The 17,290-nt window shown below is 67.7% G+C and overlaps 1 protein-coding gene across 1 annotated transcript in view; it reads left to right on the forward strand.

Moving 5' to 3' along the window:
* The first annotated feature begins 1,484 nt into the window (after nucleotides 1-1,484).
* Nucleotides 1,485-17,290, forward strand: part of LOC142825992 (alpha-mannosidase 2x-like) — a 35,560-nt gene continuing 19,754 nt past the window's right edge. Inside the window, 5 exon segments of the mRNA XM_075918396.1 lie at nucleotides 1,485-1,658; nucleotides 3,924-4,008; nucleotides 7,625-7,767; nucleotides 9,316-9,573; nucleotides 10,577-10,721. Of these exon segments, the coding sequence (XP_075774511.1) occupies nucleotides 7,636-7,767; nucleotides 9,316-9,573; nucleotides 10,577-10,721 (535 nt within the window). The 5' untranslated portion in view covers nucleotides 1,485-1,658; nucleotides 3,924-4,008; nucleotides 7,625-7,635.

The raw sequence follows: 17,290 nt of genomic DNA on the forward strand, positions 1-17,290 counted from the left end.
AGGGGACGGACAGACGGACGGAGCGCAGGGGAGGGGACGGACAGATGGAGCGCAGGGGAGGGGACGGACAGACGGGTGGACAGACAGGGGACGGGTGGACAGATAGACAGACGGACAGCAGGGGGAGGGGACGGACAGACAGACAGCTGGGGAGGGGACGGACAGACGGAGCGCAGGGGAGGGGACGGACAGACAGACAGCTGGGGAGGGGACGGACAGACGGAGCGCAGGGGAGGGGACGGACAGACAGACAGCTGGGGAGGGGACGGACAGACGGAGCGCAGGGGAGGGGACGGACAGACAGACAGCTGGGGAGGGGACGGACAGACGGAGCGCAGGGGAGGGGACGGACAGACGGAGCGCAGGGGGGGGACGGACAGACGGAGCGCAGGGGGGGGACGGACAGACAGACAGCTGGGGAGGGGACGGACAGACGGAGCGCAGGGGGGGGACGGACAGACAGACAGCTGGGGAGGGGACGGACAGACGGAGCGCAGGGGAGGGGACGGACAGACAGACAGCAGGGGAGGGGACGGACAGACAGACAGCTGGGGAGGGGACGGACAGACGGAGCGCAGGGGGGGGACGGACAGACAGACAGCTGGGGAGGGGACGGACAGACGGAGCGCAGGGGGGGGACGGACAGACAGACAGCTGGGGAGGGGACGGACAGACGGAGCGCAGGGGAGGGGACGGACAGACGGACGGAGCGCAGGGGGGGGACGGACAGACAGACAGCAGGGGAGGGGACGGACAGACGGAGCGCAGGGGGGGGACGGACAGATGGAGCGCAGGGGAGGGGACGGACAGACAGACAGCAGGGGAGGGGACGGACAGACGGAGCGCAGGGGGGGGACGGACAGATGGAGCGCAGGGGAGGGGACGGACAGACAGACAGCTGGGGAGGGGACGGACGGACGGAGCGCAGAGGAGGGGACGGACAGACGGACGGAGCGCAGGGGGGGGACGGACAGACAGACAGCTGGGGAGGGGACGGACAGACGGAGCGCAGGGGAGGGGACGGACAGACGGACGGAGCGCAGGGGGGGGACGGACAGACAGACAGCTGGGGAGGGGACGGACAGACGGAGCGCAGGGGGGGGACGGAGAGACGGAGCGCAGGGGAGGGGACGGACAGACAGACAGCAGGGGAGGGGACGGACAGACAGACAGCTGGGGAGGGGACGGACAGACGGAGCGCAGGGGAGGGGACGGACAGACAGACAGCTGGGGAGGGGACGGACAGACGGAGCGCAGGGGAGGGACGGACAGACAGACAGCTGGGGAGGGGACGGACAGACGGAGCGCAGGGGGGGGACGGACAGACAGACAGCTGGGGAGGGGACGGACAGACGGAGCGCAGGGGAGGGGACGGACAGACGGACGGAGCGCAGGGGAGGGGACGGACAGACGGAGCGCAGGGGAGGGGACGGACAGACAGACAGCTGGGGAGGGGACGGACAGACGGAGCGCAGGGGAGGGGACGGACAGACGGACGGAGCGCAGGGGGGGGAGCGCAGCGCAGCGGGGCGGAGCCTGGGCGCATCCCGGCTCGCAGCCGGCGCAGCCCGGCGCGGAGGCGGCAGCTGCCGGAGAGGCCGTGCCCGGCCCGGCGGAGGATGTGAGCGGAGCCGGGCCCGGGCCTGCCGCAGCCGGAGGTAGGAGCGCGGGGCCGGGCGGGGCTGGACAGCTCCCGGGGCCCTGCCGCGCCCCCCCCCCCCCCGCTCAGCCCCTGCCTTGAATGGACCAGAGCAGCCGGGTTGGGCGCCCGGCCGAGGGGGGGGGGGCGCGGCGCGGCGCAGGGCGGGGGGGGGGGTAGGTCGCTGGGGGCGCAGGGCAGGGCCGGGGGGGGGGGGCAGGGCGCAGGACAGGACAGGGCAGGGCCGATGGGGGGGGGCAGGGCGCAGGGCGGGGCCGAGGGGGGGCAGAGCGCGGCCGAGGGGGGGCACGGCAGGGCAGGGCGAAGGGCAGGGCGGGGCCGGGGGGGGGCAGGGCGCAGGGCGGGGCCGAGGGGGGGGTCAGAGCGCGGCCGAGGGGGGGCAGAGCGCGGCCGAGGGGGGGCAGGGCAGGGCAGGGCAGGGCCGGGGGGGGCAGGGCGCAGGGCAGGGCCCGGGGGCCGAGGGGGGGGGCAGAGCGCGGCCGAGGGGGGGCAGGGCAGGGCAGGGCAGGGCCGGGGGGGGCAGGGCGCAGGGCAGGGCCCGGGGGCCGAGGGGGGGGCAGGGCGCAGGGCGGGGCCGAGGGGGGGGGGCAGAGCGCGGCCGAGGGGGGGCAGAGCGCGGCCGAGGGGGGGCAGGGCAGGGCAGGGCCGGGGGGGCAGGGCGCAGGGCAGGGCCCGGGGGGGGCAGGGCGGGGCCGAGGGGGGGGCAGGGCGCAGGGCGGGGCCGAGGGGGACCTGTAACCTCGTGGCTAGTGACAAGGAGGCTCCTGCTTTCACGTGGCCTGGTCCGGGTCCCCGCCGTTCCCGACCCACCCAGCCCAGCCTGTGTTCCTGCCCTTCTCCCCTCTGGCCGGCCATGCCCCCCCGGCCCGGGCCCGGGCCCCCGCTGGCAGCGAGTGGCCAGGGAAGCAGACGTGGCCATGTCACACAGGGGCACTGCCCAGGCCAGCTCAGCAGAGCGATGGCAGCAGGGCCCCTTGACCGCTGGCTTCCGGACACGCCGCAGGCCGGGCTGCCCAGCCCCTCTCCCGCCAGGCCCTGCCAGCCGTGCGGGGCGGCTTCCCGGCACTGCTTAGCCAGCCGGTGCCATGCCCGGCCGTGTCCTCTCCGCCCCAGCTCGCTCGCCGCTGGGCTGAGCCCTCGCACCCTCTGCTAGGCCCTTGCCGCGCCCCCAGTCTCCCTGCGCTCCGCCTGCCCTGGGCCGCGCCGATCCCTGGCCCTCCTTGTGCCCAGAGAGCCTGCTCCTGGCTGGCCCCCCGCCCGCGCGCCCAGACTCAGCAGTGGGCGCGGTGAGGACTGGCACAGGGGGCAGCGGCGGGGCCGTGTGGCCAGCTGCTGCGAGGGAGGGGCAGTATGAGGGGGACAGATGCAGTGTGGTTCGTGGCTGGGGCGCTCTCTCTTGCATGGGCGGTGCCGTGTGCCTGGCCGGGGGCAGGGCAGGGCAAGGTGTAATTGATGCTCTGTCCAATCCAGCCCCTCCTCCGGCCTGGCCCAGGCTGCCCAGGCTATAAATACGCCGTCCTGGCTGGCGCGCAGGCGGGATTAGCTCACAGGGCAGTGCTGGGCTTGCTGCAGGCCAGCTTCCTGTGAGTGCCCGCGGCCCAAGCCCCAGGGCAGCATTGCTGCTGTGGGGTGGGTGCGCCAGGCTGGCTGGGCCCCACAGGCCTGCCCCATAACCCCGCTGAGTCTGTGCAGTGCTGGACCGGGCTGCACAGGCATCACCCCTGGGCCTACCAAGGTGCAGAGCTGGGGGGAGTCTGGCCAGGCCACAGAGCACACGACTTAGCTCTGTCCGTGCCGGGGGATGCTCACCAGTTCCGGTTAACCAGGGGGAGCAAGAGCGGGTCCCTGCCCGCCCCCTTTAGTTGGTTAACCAATTCAATGGGATTTTCCATCCCTAGCTGGGGGGCCCAGGGCCGAGATGGGGGTGGCCAGGGGCTAGGGGTGGGGTGGCCCAGACAGGACTGCTGGAGGCAGCTGCAGAATAGCAGTTGTTGGGGGCATTGCAGGGAAGCGAAATGGATTCTTTGCTTCAGTCTTCACAGCTGAGGATATTGGGGAGATTCCCAAACCTGGGCCATTTTGCAGGTGACAGATCTGAGGAACTGTCCCCGATTGAGGTGCCATGAGAGGAGGTTTGGGAACAAACTGATAAACTAACAGTACCAAGTCACCGGGCCCAGATGCGTCCCCCGAGTTCTGAAAGAACCCAAATGGGCAATTGCACAACTATTGACTGTGGTTTGTAACCTGCCCTTTCGATCAGCTTCCGCACCTAACGACGGGAAGGTCGCTGACACCACGCCAATATCTAAAAGGGCTCTGGAGGCGACCTTGGCAGCTCCAGACCGGTAAGTGTGACCTCAGTCCTGGGCGAATTAGTTGAAACTATAGTAAAGAATGAAATTGTCAGACACACGGAGGAACATATTGTTGGGGGAGTCAACATGGTTTCTGTAAAGGGAAGTGATGCCTTACTAACCCCTGGAGTTCTCTGAGGGGGTCACCCAGCATGTGGACGGGGGAGCCAGTGGACGCAGTGCTCTTAGATTTCCTCTGACAAGATGTCAAGGAGGGTGGGGGAGCCACCGGCCCCCTCCGGCAGGGAGCCCAGAATGGTTCTTGATTCCCAGGGGGACAGTGTAGCTCAGACCTGTTTCAGGGAACAGGCGCAGTCAGTACAGTCCTCCCCTGATGAGAGACACTCACACACCCAGCCCCACCCTGCAGGCAGCCTCGTCCCCTCCTGTGTCCAGCTTCCTGGGCAAAAAGGTGTCACCTGGCTACATCTCCCACCCAGGCTCAGGTTACAGGACAGCCTGAGCCATTGTACATGTGCTAAGATGGGACAGTCTCCCTCAGTGAGAGTCACACCCAACATTCCCACGCCCCGCCAGGCACCTGTGCAGTTCCCAGGGAAACTGAGGCACACACACACACAGTACTACAGAGCAGCACATAACAGTAGGAATCACATACACCGTGACAAAGCGAACAGAGTGAATACCGTCCCCACTATGTCACACAAGGTCCCTCACCAAGGCTCTTAGGCAAAGCAAGCTGTCATGGGATAAGAGGGCGGGTCCTTTCATGGACTGAGAGCTGGTTAAAAGCCAGGAGACAAAGGGTAGGAATAAATGGCCAGTTTTCCGAGTGGAGAGAGGTACCTAGTGGGGTCCCCCCAGGGTCTGACCTGGGACCAATCCTTTTCAACTTATTTAGAAATGATCTAGGGAAAGGGGGAAACAGGGAGGTGGCAAAATTTGCAGATGATCCCAAACTGCTCAAGGTAGTTAAGACCAAAGGAGACTGGAGAGTGTCAAAAAGATCTCCCCAAAGTCAGCGATTGGGCAGTGAAATGGCAGCTGAAATGGAATGTGGATAAGTGTCAAGTAATGCCCATTGGGAAACATAAGCCCTGCTGCACACACAATATAATGGGGACTGATCTGGCTACAGCTACTCGAGAGAGATCTTGGAGTCACTGTGGATCGTTCTCTGCAAACATCCTCTCCGTGCGCAGCGGCCGTCAAAAAGCAAACAGGATGTTGGGAATCATTACAAAGGGACAGAGAATAAGACAGAGAATCTCTCATTGCCTCTGTATAAATCCACGGGACGCCCACAGCTTGAATCCTGCGCACAGATGGGGACCCCTCATCTCAACAAAGCTACATTGGCATTGGAAAAGGTTCAGCAAAGGGCCACACAGATGATGGGGGCTTGGAACGGGTCCCGTATGAAGAGAGGTTAAAAGACGGGGACTTCTAGCTTGGAAAAGAGCAGACCTAGGGCGCCTGCACAGCAGGGCTAAAGCCGAAATAAGCGACACAACTTGAGCTGCGTCAATTGCGTAGCTTAAATCAAAATAGCGGATTTTGGCTTTTGAGGCTGTCTGCTCCGCAGGGCGTCCGAGACAGAGCACGCCTCCCCCGACTCCCCTCGCACAGTGAGGGTCACAGGAGTCAGAGCGAGCAGTCCTCCAGCTCGCCTGTATTTTGACATGGTGTCGAAATAACGGCTTGTCGTGCAGACGTGGACTAAGTCGTTTCAGAATAACACTTCTGTGTCGACGTACCCTAAGGGGGAGCTGACTGAGGTCTATACAGTCATGAGAGTGTGGAGAAAGTGACTAAGGAAAAGTCATTTACCTATTCCCATAACATAAGAACCAGGGAGCACCAAATGAAATGAATAGGTTCCAGGCTGAAAAGGAAGCATTTTTCACACGGCAACCTGTGGAACTCCCTGCCAGAGGATGTTGTGAAGATCAGGACTTTAACAGGGTTCAGAAAGAACCAAATAGATCATGGAGCTTAGGTCCATCAATGGTTACTAGCCACAGTAGGCAGGAAAGGTGTCCTCCTCGCTCCTGTTGGTCAGAGGCTGGGAATGGGCAACGGGAGGGATCGTGTGATGAGTCCCAGTTCTGTCCCCTCCCTCTGGGACACCTGGCACTGGCCACTGTGGGCCGGCAGGACATGGGGTTGGATGGGCCTTCGGTCGGACCCAGCCTGGCCGCTCTGATGATCTAACATGCCCCACCAGCAGAAACGTGAACCCGGCTGGGTGCTCTGCCAATCAGCTGGGTGGCACCTGAATCCTTCCTGAGCGGCTGCCCAAGTGCCCAGCTGACAGGGGAATACTGCCAATCGGGGGGCTGGAGTAGATCAGGGAGGGGACCCATCGGGGGGCTGGCCGAGGCGGGGGAGGGGCCCGCCGGAGGGCTGACCAAGGTGGGGAGGGGCCTGCTGGGGGGCTGGCCGAGGTGGGGGAAGGGGTCCGTCGGGGGGCTGGCTGAGGCAGGGAAGGGCCTGGCCGGGGGGCTGGTCGAGGCGGGGGAGGGGCCGGCCGGGGGGCTGGCCGAGGTGGGGGAGGGTCCCGCCGGGGGGCTGGCCGAGGCGGGGGAGGGTCCCGCCGGGGGGCTGGCCGAGGCGGGGGAGGGCCCCGTCGGGGAGCAGGCCGAGGCGGGGGAGGGTCCCGCCGGGGGGCTGGCTGAGGCGGGGGAGGGCCCCGTCGGGGAGCAGGCCGAGGCGGGGGAGGGTCCCGCCGGGGGGCTGGCCGAGGCGGGGGAGGGCCCCGTCGGGGAGCAGGCCGAGGCGGGGGAGGGCCCCGCCGGGGGGCTGGCCGAGGCGGGGGAGGGTCCCGCCGGGGGGCTGGCCGAGGCGGGGGAGGGGCCCGCTGGGGGGCTGGCCGAGGTGGGGGAAGGGGTCCGTCGGGGGGCTGGCTGAGGCAGGGAAGGGCCTGGCCGGGGGGCTGGTCGAGGCAGGGGAGGGGCCGGCCGGGGGGCTGGCCGAGGCGGGGGAGGGGCCCGCCGGAGGGCTGACCAAGGTGGGGAGGGGCCCGCTGGGGGGCTGGCCGAGGTGGGGGAAGGGGTCCGTCGGGGGGCTGGCTGAGGCAGGGAAGGGCCTGGCCGGGGGGCTGGTCGAGGCGGGGGAGGGGCCGGCCGGGGGGCTGGCCGAGGTGGGGGAGGGTCCCGCCGGGGGGCTGGCCGAGGCGGGGGAGGGTCCCGCCGGGGGGCTGGCCGAGGCGGGGGAGGGCCCTGTCGGGGAGCAGGCCGAGGCGGGGGAGGGTCCCGCCGGGGGGCTGGCCGAGGCGGGGGAGGGTCCCGCCGGGGGGCTGGCTGAGGCGGGGGAGGGCCCCGTCGGGGAGCAGGCCGAGGCGGGGGAGGGTCCCGCCGGGGGGCTGGCCGAGGCGGGGGAGGGCCCCGTCGGGGAGCAGGCCGAGGCGGGGGAGGGGCCCGCTGGGGGGCTGGCCGAGGTGGGGGAAGGGGTCCGTCGGGGGGCTGGCTGAGGCAGGGAAGGGCCTGGCCGGGGGGCTGGTCGAGGCAGGGGAGGGGCCGGCCGGGGGGCTGGCCGAGGCGGGGGAGGGCCCCGTCGGGGAGCAGGCCGAGGCGGGGGAGGGTCCCGCCGGGGGGCTGGCCGAGGCGGGGGGGCCATGACCTGGCTCAGGCTGGCTCGGTGGCAGGTGCCCCCGGGATGAAGCTGAAGAAGCAGGTGACGGTGTGCGGAGCTGCCATCTTCTGCGTGGCCGTCTTCTCCCTCTACCTGATGCTGGACCGAGTGCAGCACGACCCTGCCCGGCACCAGAGCGGAGGCAACTTCCCGCGGGTGAGTGGCCCTGGCTCTGCCCCTCCCCCAGGCCCCCTCGCTGGCAGCTCCTGGGGGCCGGGCGTCGCCACTGCCTGGGCCCAGAGACATTGCGGGGCTGTGCCCTGGGCACGAGCGAGGCCGCCCAGCACCCGCCACTGACATGCGGCCACCTCTGGGGTGGATGTGGCAGTGGGGGCCAGCCGGGCGGTGTGCGGGGGGTGCCCCTCTGGGCAGTGCCGGGGACGGGGAGCGGCGCCCCTCTGGGCAGTGCCGGGCACGGGGAGCGGCGCCCCTCTGGGCAGTGCCAGGGACGGGGAGCGGCGCCCCTCTGGGCAGTGCCGGGCACGGGGAGCGGCGCCCCTCTGGGCAGTGCCGGGCACGGGGAGCGGCGCCCCTCTGGGCAGTGCCGGGCACGGGGAGCGGCGCCTCTCTGGGCAGTGCCGGGCACGGGGAGCGGCGCCTCTCTGGGCAGTGCCGGGCACGGGGAGCGGCGCCCCTCTGGGCAGTGCCGGGCACGGGGAGCGGGGCCCCTCTGGGCAGAGCGGGGCACGGGGAGCGGCGCCCCTCTGGGCAGTGCCGGGCACGGGGAGCGGCGCCCCTCTGGGCAGTGCCGGGCACGGGGAGCGGGGCCCCTCTGGGCAGTGCGGGGCACGGGGAGCGGCGCCCCTCTGGGCAGTGCCGGGCACGGGGAGCGGCGCCCCTCTGGGCAGTGCCGGGCACGGGGAGCGGGGCCCCTCTGGGCAGTGCCGGGCACGGGGAGCGGCGCCCCTCTGGGCAGTGCGGGGCACGGGGAGCGGCGCCCCTCTGGGCAGTGCCGGGCACGGGGAGCGGGGCCCCTCTGGGCAGTGCCGGGCACGGGGAGCGGGGCCCCTCTGGGCAGTGCCGGGCACGGGGAGCGGCGCCCCTCTGGGCAGTGCGGGGCACGGGGAGCGGCGCCCCTCTGGGCAGTGCCGGGCACGGGGAGCGGGGCCCCTCTGGGCAGTGCCGGGCACGGGGAGCGGCGCCCCTCTGGGCAGTGCCGGGCACGGGGAGCGGGGCCCCTCTGGGCAGTGCGGGGCACGGGGAGCGGGGCCCCTCTGGGCAGTGCCGGGCACGGGGAGCGGGGCACCTCTGGGCAGTGCCGGGCACGGGGAGCGGCGCCCCTCTGGGCAGTGCCGGGCACGGGGAGCGGCGCCCCTCTGGGCAGTGCCGGGCACGGGGAGCGGCGCCCCTCTGGGCAGTGCCGGGCACGGGGAGCGGGGCCCCTCTGGGCAGTGCGGGGCACGGGGAGCGGGGCCCCTCTGGGCAGTGCCGGGCACGGGGAGCGGGGCACCTCTGGGCAGTGCCGGGCACGGGGAGCGGCGCCCCTCTGGGCAGTGCCGGGCACGGGGAGCGGCGCCACCTGCCCGGACTCACTGAACACACGTCGTGGGGTTGCACCTCTGCACCCAGCGCCCCGAGTGCGGGGAGAGCCCCCTGCCCCGCCCAGCAGCACAGCGCCGCTCGTGCCCCCTGGCTGGGGCACCCCTGCTCTCACTGGGTGGGGAGGGTCGGCTGGGCCCCTCTCACCGGGCCTGGGGCCCACAGAGCCAGATCTCGGTGCTGCAGAACCGCATTGAGCAGCTGGAGCAGCTGCTGGAGGAGAACCACGAGATCATCAGCCACATCAAGGACTCGGTGCTGGAGCTGACGGCGCACGCGGGGGGGCAGCCGGTGCTGCTCCCCTTCCACACGCCCAACGGGTCCTGGGTGCTGCCCCCCGAGAGCCGGCCCCGCGTCCTCTCCATCGCCCCGCAGGACTGCCAGTTCGCCCTGGGCGGCCGGGGCCAGACGCCAGACCTGCAGGTGCCTGGGCCGGGGCTCCAGGTGGGAGAGGGGCTGCCTAGGGAGCCTGGCGTATTGGGGCCCATGCGCTGTCCTGTCCCAGGGCTGGGGCAGGAGCAGCTCTCTTGGTGCAGCCTCTCCCCGCAGGGGCTGGGCTGCATCCGGAGGCCAAGGCTGGGCTGGAGGGGACCATGTCCGCGGGTGGGGGCTGGGAGCCGGGCCCGGTGTCCAGGGTTGGGGGCTGGGAGCCGGGCCCGGTGTCCGGGGTTGGGGGCTGGGAGCCGGGCCCGGTGTCCGGGGTTGGGGGCTGGGAGCCGGGCCCGGTGTCCGGGGTTGGGGGCTGGGAGCCGGGGCCGGTGTCCGGGGGTGGGGGCTGGGAGCCGGGCCTGGTGTCCGGGGTTGGGGGCTGGGAGCCGGGCCCGGTGTCCGGGGGTGGGGGCTGGGAGCCGGGCCCGGTGTCCGGGGTTGGGGGCTGGGAGCCGGGCCCGGTGTCCGGGGTTGGGGGCTGGGAGCCGGGCCCGGTGTCCGGGGTTGGGGGCTGGGAGCCGGGGCCGGTGTCCGGGGTGGGGTGGAGGCAGGGCCGGTGCCGGAGGTGGGGGGCTGGGAGCCGGGGCCGGTGTCCGGGGTGGGGTGGAGGCAGGGCCGGTGCCGGAGGTGGGGGGCTGGGAGCCGGGGCCGGTGTCCGGGGTGGGGTGGAGGCAGGGCCGGTGCCGGAGGTGGGGGGCTGGGAGCCGGGGCCGGTGTCCGGGGTGGGGGGCTGGGAGCCGGGGCCGGTGTCCGGGGTGGGGTGGAGGCAGGGCCGGTGCCGGAGGTGGGGGGCTGGGAGCCGGGGCCGGTGTCCGGGGTGGGGGGCTGGGAGCCGGGGCCGGTGTCCGGGGTGGGGTGGAGGCAGGGCCGGTGCCGGAGGTGGGGGGCTGAGAGCCGGGGCCGGTGTCCGGGGTGGGGGGCTGGGAGCCGGGGCCGGTGTCCGGGGTGGGGTGGAGGCAGGCTGGCTGTCCCGCTGAGTGAGGTGTCTGCCCGGCAGATGCTGGCCGTGGCGGCGGCGCTGCCCTTCGATAACCAGGATGGCGGCGTCTGGAAGCAGGGCTTTGACATCACCTACGAGCCCCACGAGTGGGACACGGAGCCCCTGCAGGTGTTTGTGGTGCCGCACTCCCATAACGACCCAGGTGAGGGGCCCATGGAGCCTGGCCGGGCTTAAGGAACCCCCAGAGCCCATGGAGGGGGATTCTGGGCAGGGCCCTCGGCTCACAGACAGACCAGGGACGTGCAGCAGCCCTGGCTGGGCTACAAGGCAGGTGCAGAACTGGCTGGTGACGTTCCCAGGGCAGAGTTCCCTGCGACTCCCAGCCGTGCTGGAGGACAGAACAAATGGGGCAGTGCTTGGGGCCGGTTCCAGTCAGTGTCTTCGCCTGCGGGCCAGGCAGTGGCGCGGGGCGCTCCTAACCCTTCCGGCTGGTACCGAGCCCGGCCAGGCAGCGGTGCGGGGCGCTCCTAACCCTTCCGGCTGGTACCGAGCCCGGCCAGGCAGCGGCGCGGGGCGCTCCTAACCCTTCCGGCTGGTACCGAGCCCGGCCAGGCAGCGGTGTGGGGCGCTCCTAACCCTTCCGGCTGGTACCAAGCCTGGCCAGGCAACGGCGTGGGGCATTCCTAACGCTTGCGGCTGGTACTGAGCCTGTCCAGGCAGCGGCCCGGGGCACTCCTAACGCTTACAGCTGGTACCGTGCCCGGTCAGGCAGCGGCGCAGGGCGCTCCTAACGCTTACAGCTGGTACCGAGCCCGGCCAGGCAGCGGTGCTGGGCGCTCCTAACGCTTACAGCTGGTACCGAGCCCGGCCAGGCAGCGGCGCGGGGCGCTCCTAACGCTTGCGGCTGGTACCGAGCCCGGCCAGGCAGCGGTGCGGGGCACTCCTAACGATTGTGGCTGGTACCGAGCCCGGCCAGGCAGCGGCGCGGGGCGCTCCTAACGATTGTGGCTGGTACCGAGCCCGGCCAGGCAGCGGCGCGGGGCGCTCCTAACGCTTGCGGCTGGTACTGAGCCCGGCCAGGCAGCGGCGCGGGGCACTCCTAACGCTTGCGGCTGGTACCGAGCCCGGCCAGGCAGCGGCGCGGGGCGCTCCTAACGCTTACAGCTGGTACCGAGCCCGGCCAGGCAGCGGCGCGGGGCGCTCCTAACGCTTACGGCTGGTACCGAGCCCAGCCAGGCAGCGGCGCGGGGCGCTCCTAACGCTTGCGGCTGGTACCGAGCCCGGCCAGGCAGCGGCGCGGGGCGCTCCTAACGCTTGCGGCTGGTACCGAGCCCGGCCAGGCAGCGGCGCGGGGCACTCCTAACGCTTGCGGCTGGTACCGAGCCCGGCCAGGCAGAGGCGCGGGGCGCTCCTAACGCTTGCGGCTGGTACCGAGCCCGGCCAGGCAGCGGCGCGGGGCGCTCCTAACGCTTGCGGCTGGTACCGAGCCCGGCCAGGCAGCGGCGCGGGGCGCTCCTAACGCTTGCGGCTGGTACCGAGCCCGGCCAGGCAGCGGTGCGGGGCGCTCCTAACGCTTGCGGCTGGTACCGAGCCCGGCCAGGCAGCGGCGCGGGGCGCTCCTAACGCTTGCGGCTGGTACCCAATCTGGCCAGGCTGCCAGGGGGGGCCGGCTGAGAGCTCACCTGGGAGAAGGGCTCTGAGGTAAATAGGATGCAAGGCCGCAAGGCCAATGCACAGTGCTGCGCTTGGACCAGGCCGCGCCATGGCAGGAGGCAGCTTAAGGGACACGGTGCCAGCTGGAGCCGTACTTCATGCTGAACTCGGCGCCATTCCCACAGGGAGGCCAGTAGGAGAAACGCTCCTGCTGGCTTCCTCACGCCTGGCCAGGGGCGGGTGCAGGGCTCGATTGCGCAGTCACTGCGTTGAGCAGAAGGCCGAGCGCCACAGTCGCGCTCCAGGCCTGGCCGCAGGAGGGGCCCTCGGGCCCCGTACAGAATCGGAGGGACGGCAGGGGAGCCTCGGGGGAGCCATGTTCATCTGGAGCGTACGACAATGTGAAGGAGAGTCCTGTAGCGCCGGAGAGACCGGCAGCACGCAGAGACGGTCGCGGGAGCTTTCCTGGGCAAGCCACTTCCTGGAGGGAGCAGCAGGAGCAGAGAGGTTCAGAAACCCTCAGCTGCCAGCTATGCCCAGCTGGCTACTGTCTTGGCCAGTCCCTGCGGGGGGCATCTGGTCGGCCTAGGAAGGCCAGCCTGCAGCTCCCAGGGCATTTCGAGAGGGAGTGGGGGGGTGGGGGCACGCGCCAGTCGTTACCACTGTTACACTCCACTAAACCCCAAACTGCCTGATTTCAATAGACGCCCTCTCCACAGCCTGGGGAGCTGTAGGGGCAGTGCAGGCGGAGCCCAGCCACAGAGCGGGGGCTCTCCTGTTCCTTGCGCTCAGTGGAGCCTGTGGGATACCTGCCCTGTGGGCGTCCTGGCCCTCAGCCCACGTCCGGGCTCTGGAGGCCAGGCTGGCTGAAGTGGAGGAGCTAAGGGAGGCCGAGAGGGACGTAGCTGAGGCTTTCCGGGACGCTGTTGAACTGTCCCACCCCACACACACAGCCCCTGCGCTGTTAGGGAGGGCGAAAGGCTCGGGGAACGTTCATCTGGAGCAGAGGGAAATGATCCCGTAGTTGGGACCCTCCTTCCAGCAGATGTTCTGTATCCCCTCGCACTGAGACCTCTCTGGGGGAGGGAACTCCAGTCGTGAGGGAAAGGCAGGTGTTTGTAATGGGGGATTCGATCACTAGAAGCAAAGAGCTGGGTGTGCGATGACCGGGAGAACCGTGTGGTGACTGGCCTGCCTGCTGCGAAGGTTGCGGATCTCTCGAGACCTCCGGATAGACTTGTGTGTAGTGCTGGGCAGGAGCCGGTGCTCGTGGTGCATGTAGGTACCAATGACATAGGGAAGGGTAGGAGAGAGGTTCTGGAGGCCAAATTTAGGCTGCTAGGAAAGGGATTGAAATCCAGGATCTCTATGGTGGCGTTCTCGGAAATGCTTCCAGTTCCACGTGCAGGGCCAGGTAGGCAGGCAGAGCTTCAGAGTCTCAATGTGAGGATGAGACAATGCTGTAGAGGGGAGGACTATAGATTTATTAGGAACTAGGGAAACTTTTGGGATGGGGGGAGTCTATACAGGAAGGATGGGCTCCACCTAAACCAAAGTGGAGCCAGACTGCTGGCACTTAACAGTAAAAAGGTCGTAGAGCAGTTTTTAAACTAAGGGCTGGGGGAAAGCTGAAGGGTGCAGAAAGCACATGGATCGGACAGAGACATCTCTTAGGGGAGGGTCTGTTAATAGACGCTCTGTGTTCTAGTCAGGAGGAGAGGATGGAAGTATGGGTCAGATTAGATGAGACAATCAAATGAAAAAATGTCTAATGCATCAAGAAATGTCAGACAGATAGTGACAAATTATTAAAGTGCTTGTACACAAATGCTAGAAGTCTAAATAATAAGATGGGTGAACTAGAGTGCCTCGTGTTAAAGGAGGATATTGATAGAATAGGCATCACAGAAACCTGGTGAAATGAGGACAATCAATGGGACACCAGGGTACAAAATATATCGGGAGGACAGAGCAGGTCATGCTGGTGGGGGAGTGGCACTGTACATGAAAGAAAATGTAGAATCAAATGAAGTAAAAATCTTAAATGACCCTAAATGTTCCATAGAATCTCTATGGATAGTAATTCCATGCTCCAATAATAAGAATATAACAGTAGGGGTCTATTATCGACCACCTGATTGGGACAGTGATAGTGACTATGAAATGCTAAGGGAGATTAGAGAGACTATCAACATAAAGAACTCAGTAATAGTGGGGAATTTCAACTATCCCCATATTGACTGGGTACATATACCTTACATGACTGCTTCTTGGAGCAGGTGGCTCTAGAACCCACAAGGGGAGAGCTGTTCTTGATTTAGTCCTAAGTGGAGCACAGGATCTGGCTCAAGAGGTAAATAGAACTGGACCACTTGGGAATAGTGATCATAATGTAATACAATTTAGCATCCCAGTGGTAGGGAAAATATGTCAGCAGCCCAGCACTGTGGCATTTAATTTCAGAAAGGGGAACTACACAAAAATAGATCAACAGAAATCAAAAGGCACAGTGACAAAAGTAAAATCAAAAGGCACAGTGACAAAAGTAAAATCTCTGCAAGCTGCATGGAAGCTTTGTAAAGACTCCATAATAGAGGCCTGTGAGGGTCTCGGGGTGCGATCACCCCCTCCCAGTCCGAGAGGGGGGGTCTGCGGACCCCTTTTTGGTCCTCCTTTTGTCCTGTGTCGTCCCTGGGCCGCCGGTGTGGAGTCCGGGCCCCTGGGGTGCGATCACCCCCTCCCAGCCAGAAGGGGGGGTCAGCGAACCCCAGGCCGTGAGTACCCGCCGAGCGGGATGGGGGGGCCGGAGCCCCTAGCCTTAGGTCCTCCTCCCCCAGTCCGGGGTTCTAGTTTGGTCCCAGTCGGTTAGTGTGGCTGTCGGGTGCTGGACGCTCCCCGTGTGGAGGGAGGGGGACCCGGTCCCGCCCTCTCTCCGGGTCCCAGCCCGGGGCCCTGAGCGCCGGGGCCGCTAGCGCCCCGGCACGGTGGACGAGGGGGGTGAGGATTCTCCCCCCTGTGGCCCGTCCACCCACGGCCGCCAGAAGCGCCCTGCCCCGGGCTCCTTCCTCCCTCCTGTTGGGTCTGCCGTCCGATCCCCGTCGCCCTGGCGCCTACCTTGACTCGGCGGTCTGCGGTGTCTCGCGTTCCGATGGCGTCCCGGGGGTGAGCTCTCCAGTCCTGGCACGCTCCTGGCCGTCCCGGTCTCTCCTGGCTCGGCGCGGTGGGGTCCTCCTGCCGTCTGGCGAGGGGCTGAGTGCTCGCCAGGGGCAGTGGCTGTCCCGGAGGCCCCGGGACCAGCGCCGGGCCGGCAGCCGGGCTGTGTGGCGCTCACGCTCCGTCCTGCGGTGGGGGCTGCTCCTCCGCCGCCGCGAGGAGCCTGCGCCCCGCTTCTCCGGCGGCGGGCACTTTTAAACTGGCCCGCCGCGCCGGCCGCCGCCCGGGGCCCCGCCCCTTCCGGGCCCGCCCCCGCTGGCGGCCCTCGCCAGTTGCCGTGCGCCCCGGCCCCGCCTTCCCTGCGTGGGCCGGCGGGGGGGGGGGCCGCCCATCGGCTGCCGGCGCAAGCGCGGGGGAAGCACCCCCGCCTGCCGCCCCCGGCGGCTGGAGTTGTGGGGTTGCTGGGGGGTCTGCGGCCGGCCGGCAGAGCCCCGCCGGTGAGGACTCCGCTCGCCCCGCCCCCGGGAGAGTGACGGCCGGCGGGGGCTCCGCTCCCCTCGCCCCTGGTCCGGGGCCGGCCCGTCACACACCCCCCCCCTTACCGAGGGGTCTCCCTCATCCCCCACGGGCTCGAACGCCCGCGAAAAGAAGTCAGCGTTTTGGTGTTTTTTTCCCGCTCGGTATTCTACGTCGAAGCGGTAGGGTTGTAATGCCATATACCAGCGCGTTAGGCGCGGGTTCGAGTTTTTCATGGAATTTAACCACACAAGCGGGGCATGATCCGTGATTAGTTTGAATTTATTGCCCCATAGATAATACCTTAGGGTCTCAATGGCCCATTTCACCGCCAACGCCTCTTTCTCGATTGTGGCGTAGTTCCTCTCCCGCGGTAGGAGTTTCCGGCTCAGGTAAAGGATCGGGTGTTCCTCTCCGTCATGGTCCTGGGCCAGTACTGCTCCTAAACCGCATTCGGATGCATCTGTGTATAAAGAGAATGGTCTTTCAAAGTCAGGCTGCCTCAACACTGGGGCTTGGACTAACCTGCGCTTTAGTTCGCGGAAGGCCTGGTCGGCTTGTGCCGTCCACTGGATCTTGTTGGGGTGCGCGTCCTTGGTTAGTTCAGTCAGAGGGGCTGCGATCGTGGCAAAGTCCGGCACAAATCGGCGATAATATCCCGCCAATCCCAGAAACCCTCGTACCTGCCTCTTCGTTGATGGTGGCGGGTAGTTCCGAAGGGCTTCCACCTTTCCCAACAGTGGTTTCAGTTGCCCTCCTCCCACGGTGTAACCGAGGTAGGACACCTCCCGTTGGGCGAAGTGGCACTTTCGGGGATTCGCTGTGAGGCCTGCCTCCTGCAGCGCTTGCATCACGGCTTCCAGATGCTGGAGGTGCTCTGGCCACGTCACGCTGTATACGGCGATGTCATCGATGTAAGCTGCTGCGTACCCCTTCATGGGCTCCAGTACCTGGTCCATGACCCGCTGGAAGGTCGCTGCTGCTCCGTGGAGTCCGAACGGCATCCGGCGAAACTGAAACAACCCGAAGGGGGTGGCGAACGCGGTCTTCTTCCTATCCTGGGGTTCCAAGGGAATCTGCCAGTAGCCTTTCGATAGGTCTAGGGTGGTGATGTACTTAGCCCTCCCCAGGCCCTCCAGCAGCTCCTCCACCCGTGGCATGGGGTAAGCATCGAATTGCGAAATCCCATTAACCTTTCGAAAGTCAATGCAGAACCGCACGCTCCCGTCTCGCTTGGGGACCAAGACTATGGGGCTGCGCCACTCGCTCTGCGATTCTTCTACCACCCCCCATTGTTTCATGGTCTGCACCTCCTGCCGGACGGTGTCCCATACCTTTCGGGGGAGGGGTCTATGAGCCTCACGCACTACCTGTCCTGGTTCGGTATTGATACGGTGCACCCCTACCTTCGCTGTCCCCGGGGTCGCCGTCAGAACGTGGCGGAACCGG

Source organism: Pelodiscus sinensis, unplaced genomic scaffold (assembly GCF_049634645.1).
Source record: "Pelodiscus sinensis isolate JC-2024 unplaced genomic scaffold, ASM4963464v1 ctg127, whole genome shotgun sequence".
In the NCBI taxonomy this organism is placed as follows: Eukaryota; Metazoa; Chordata; order Testudines; family Trionychidae; genus Pelodiscus; species Pelodiscus sinensis.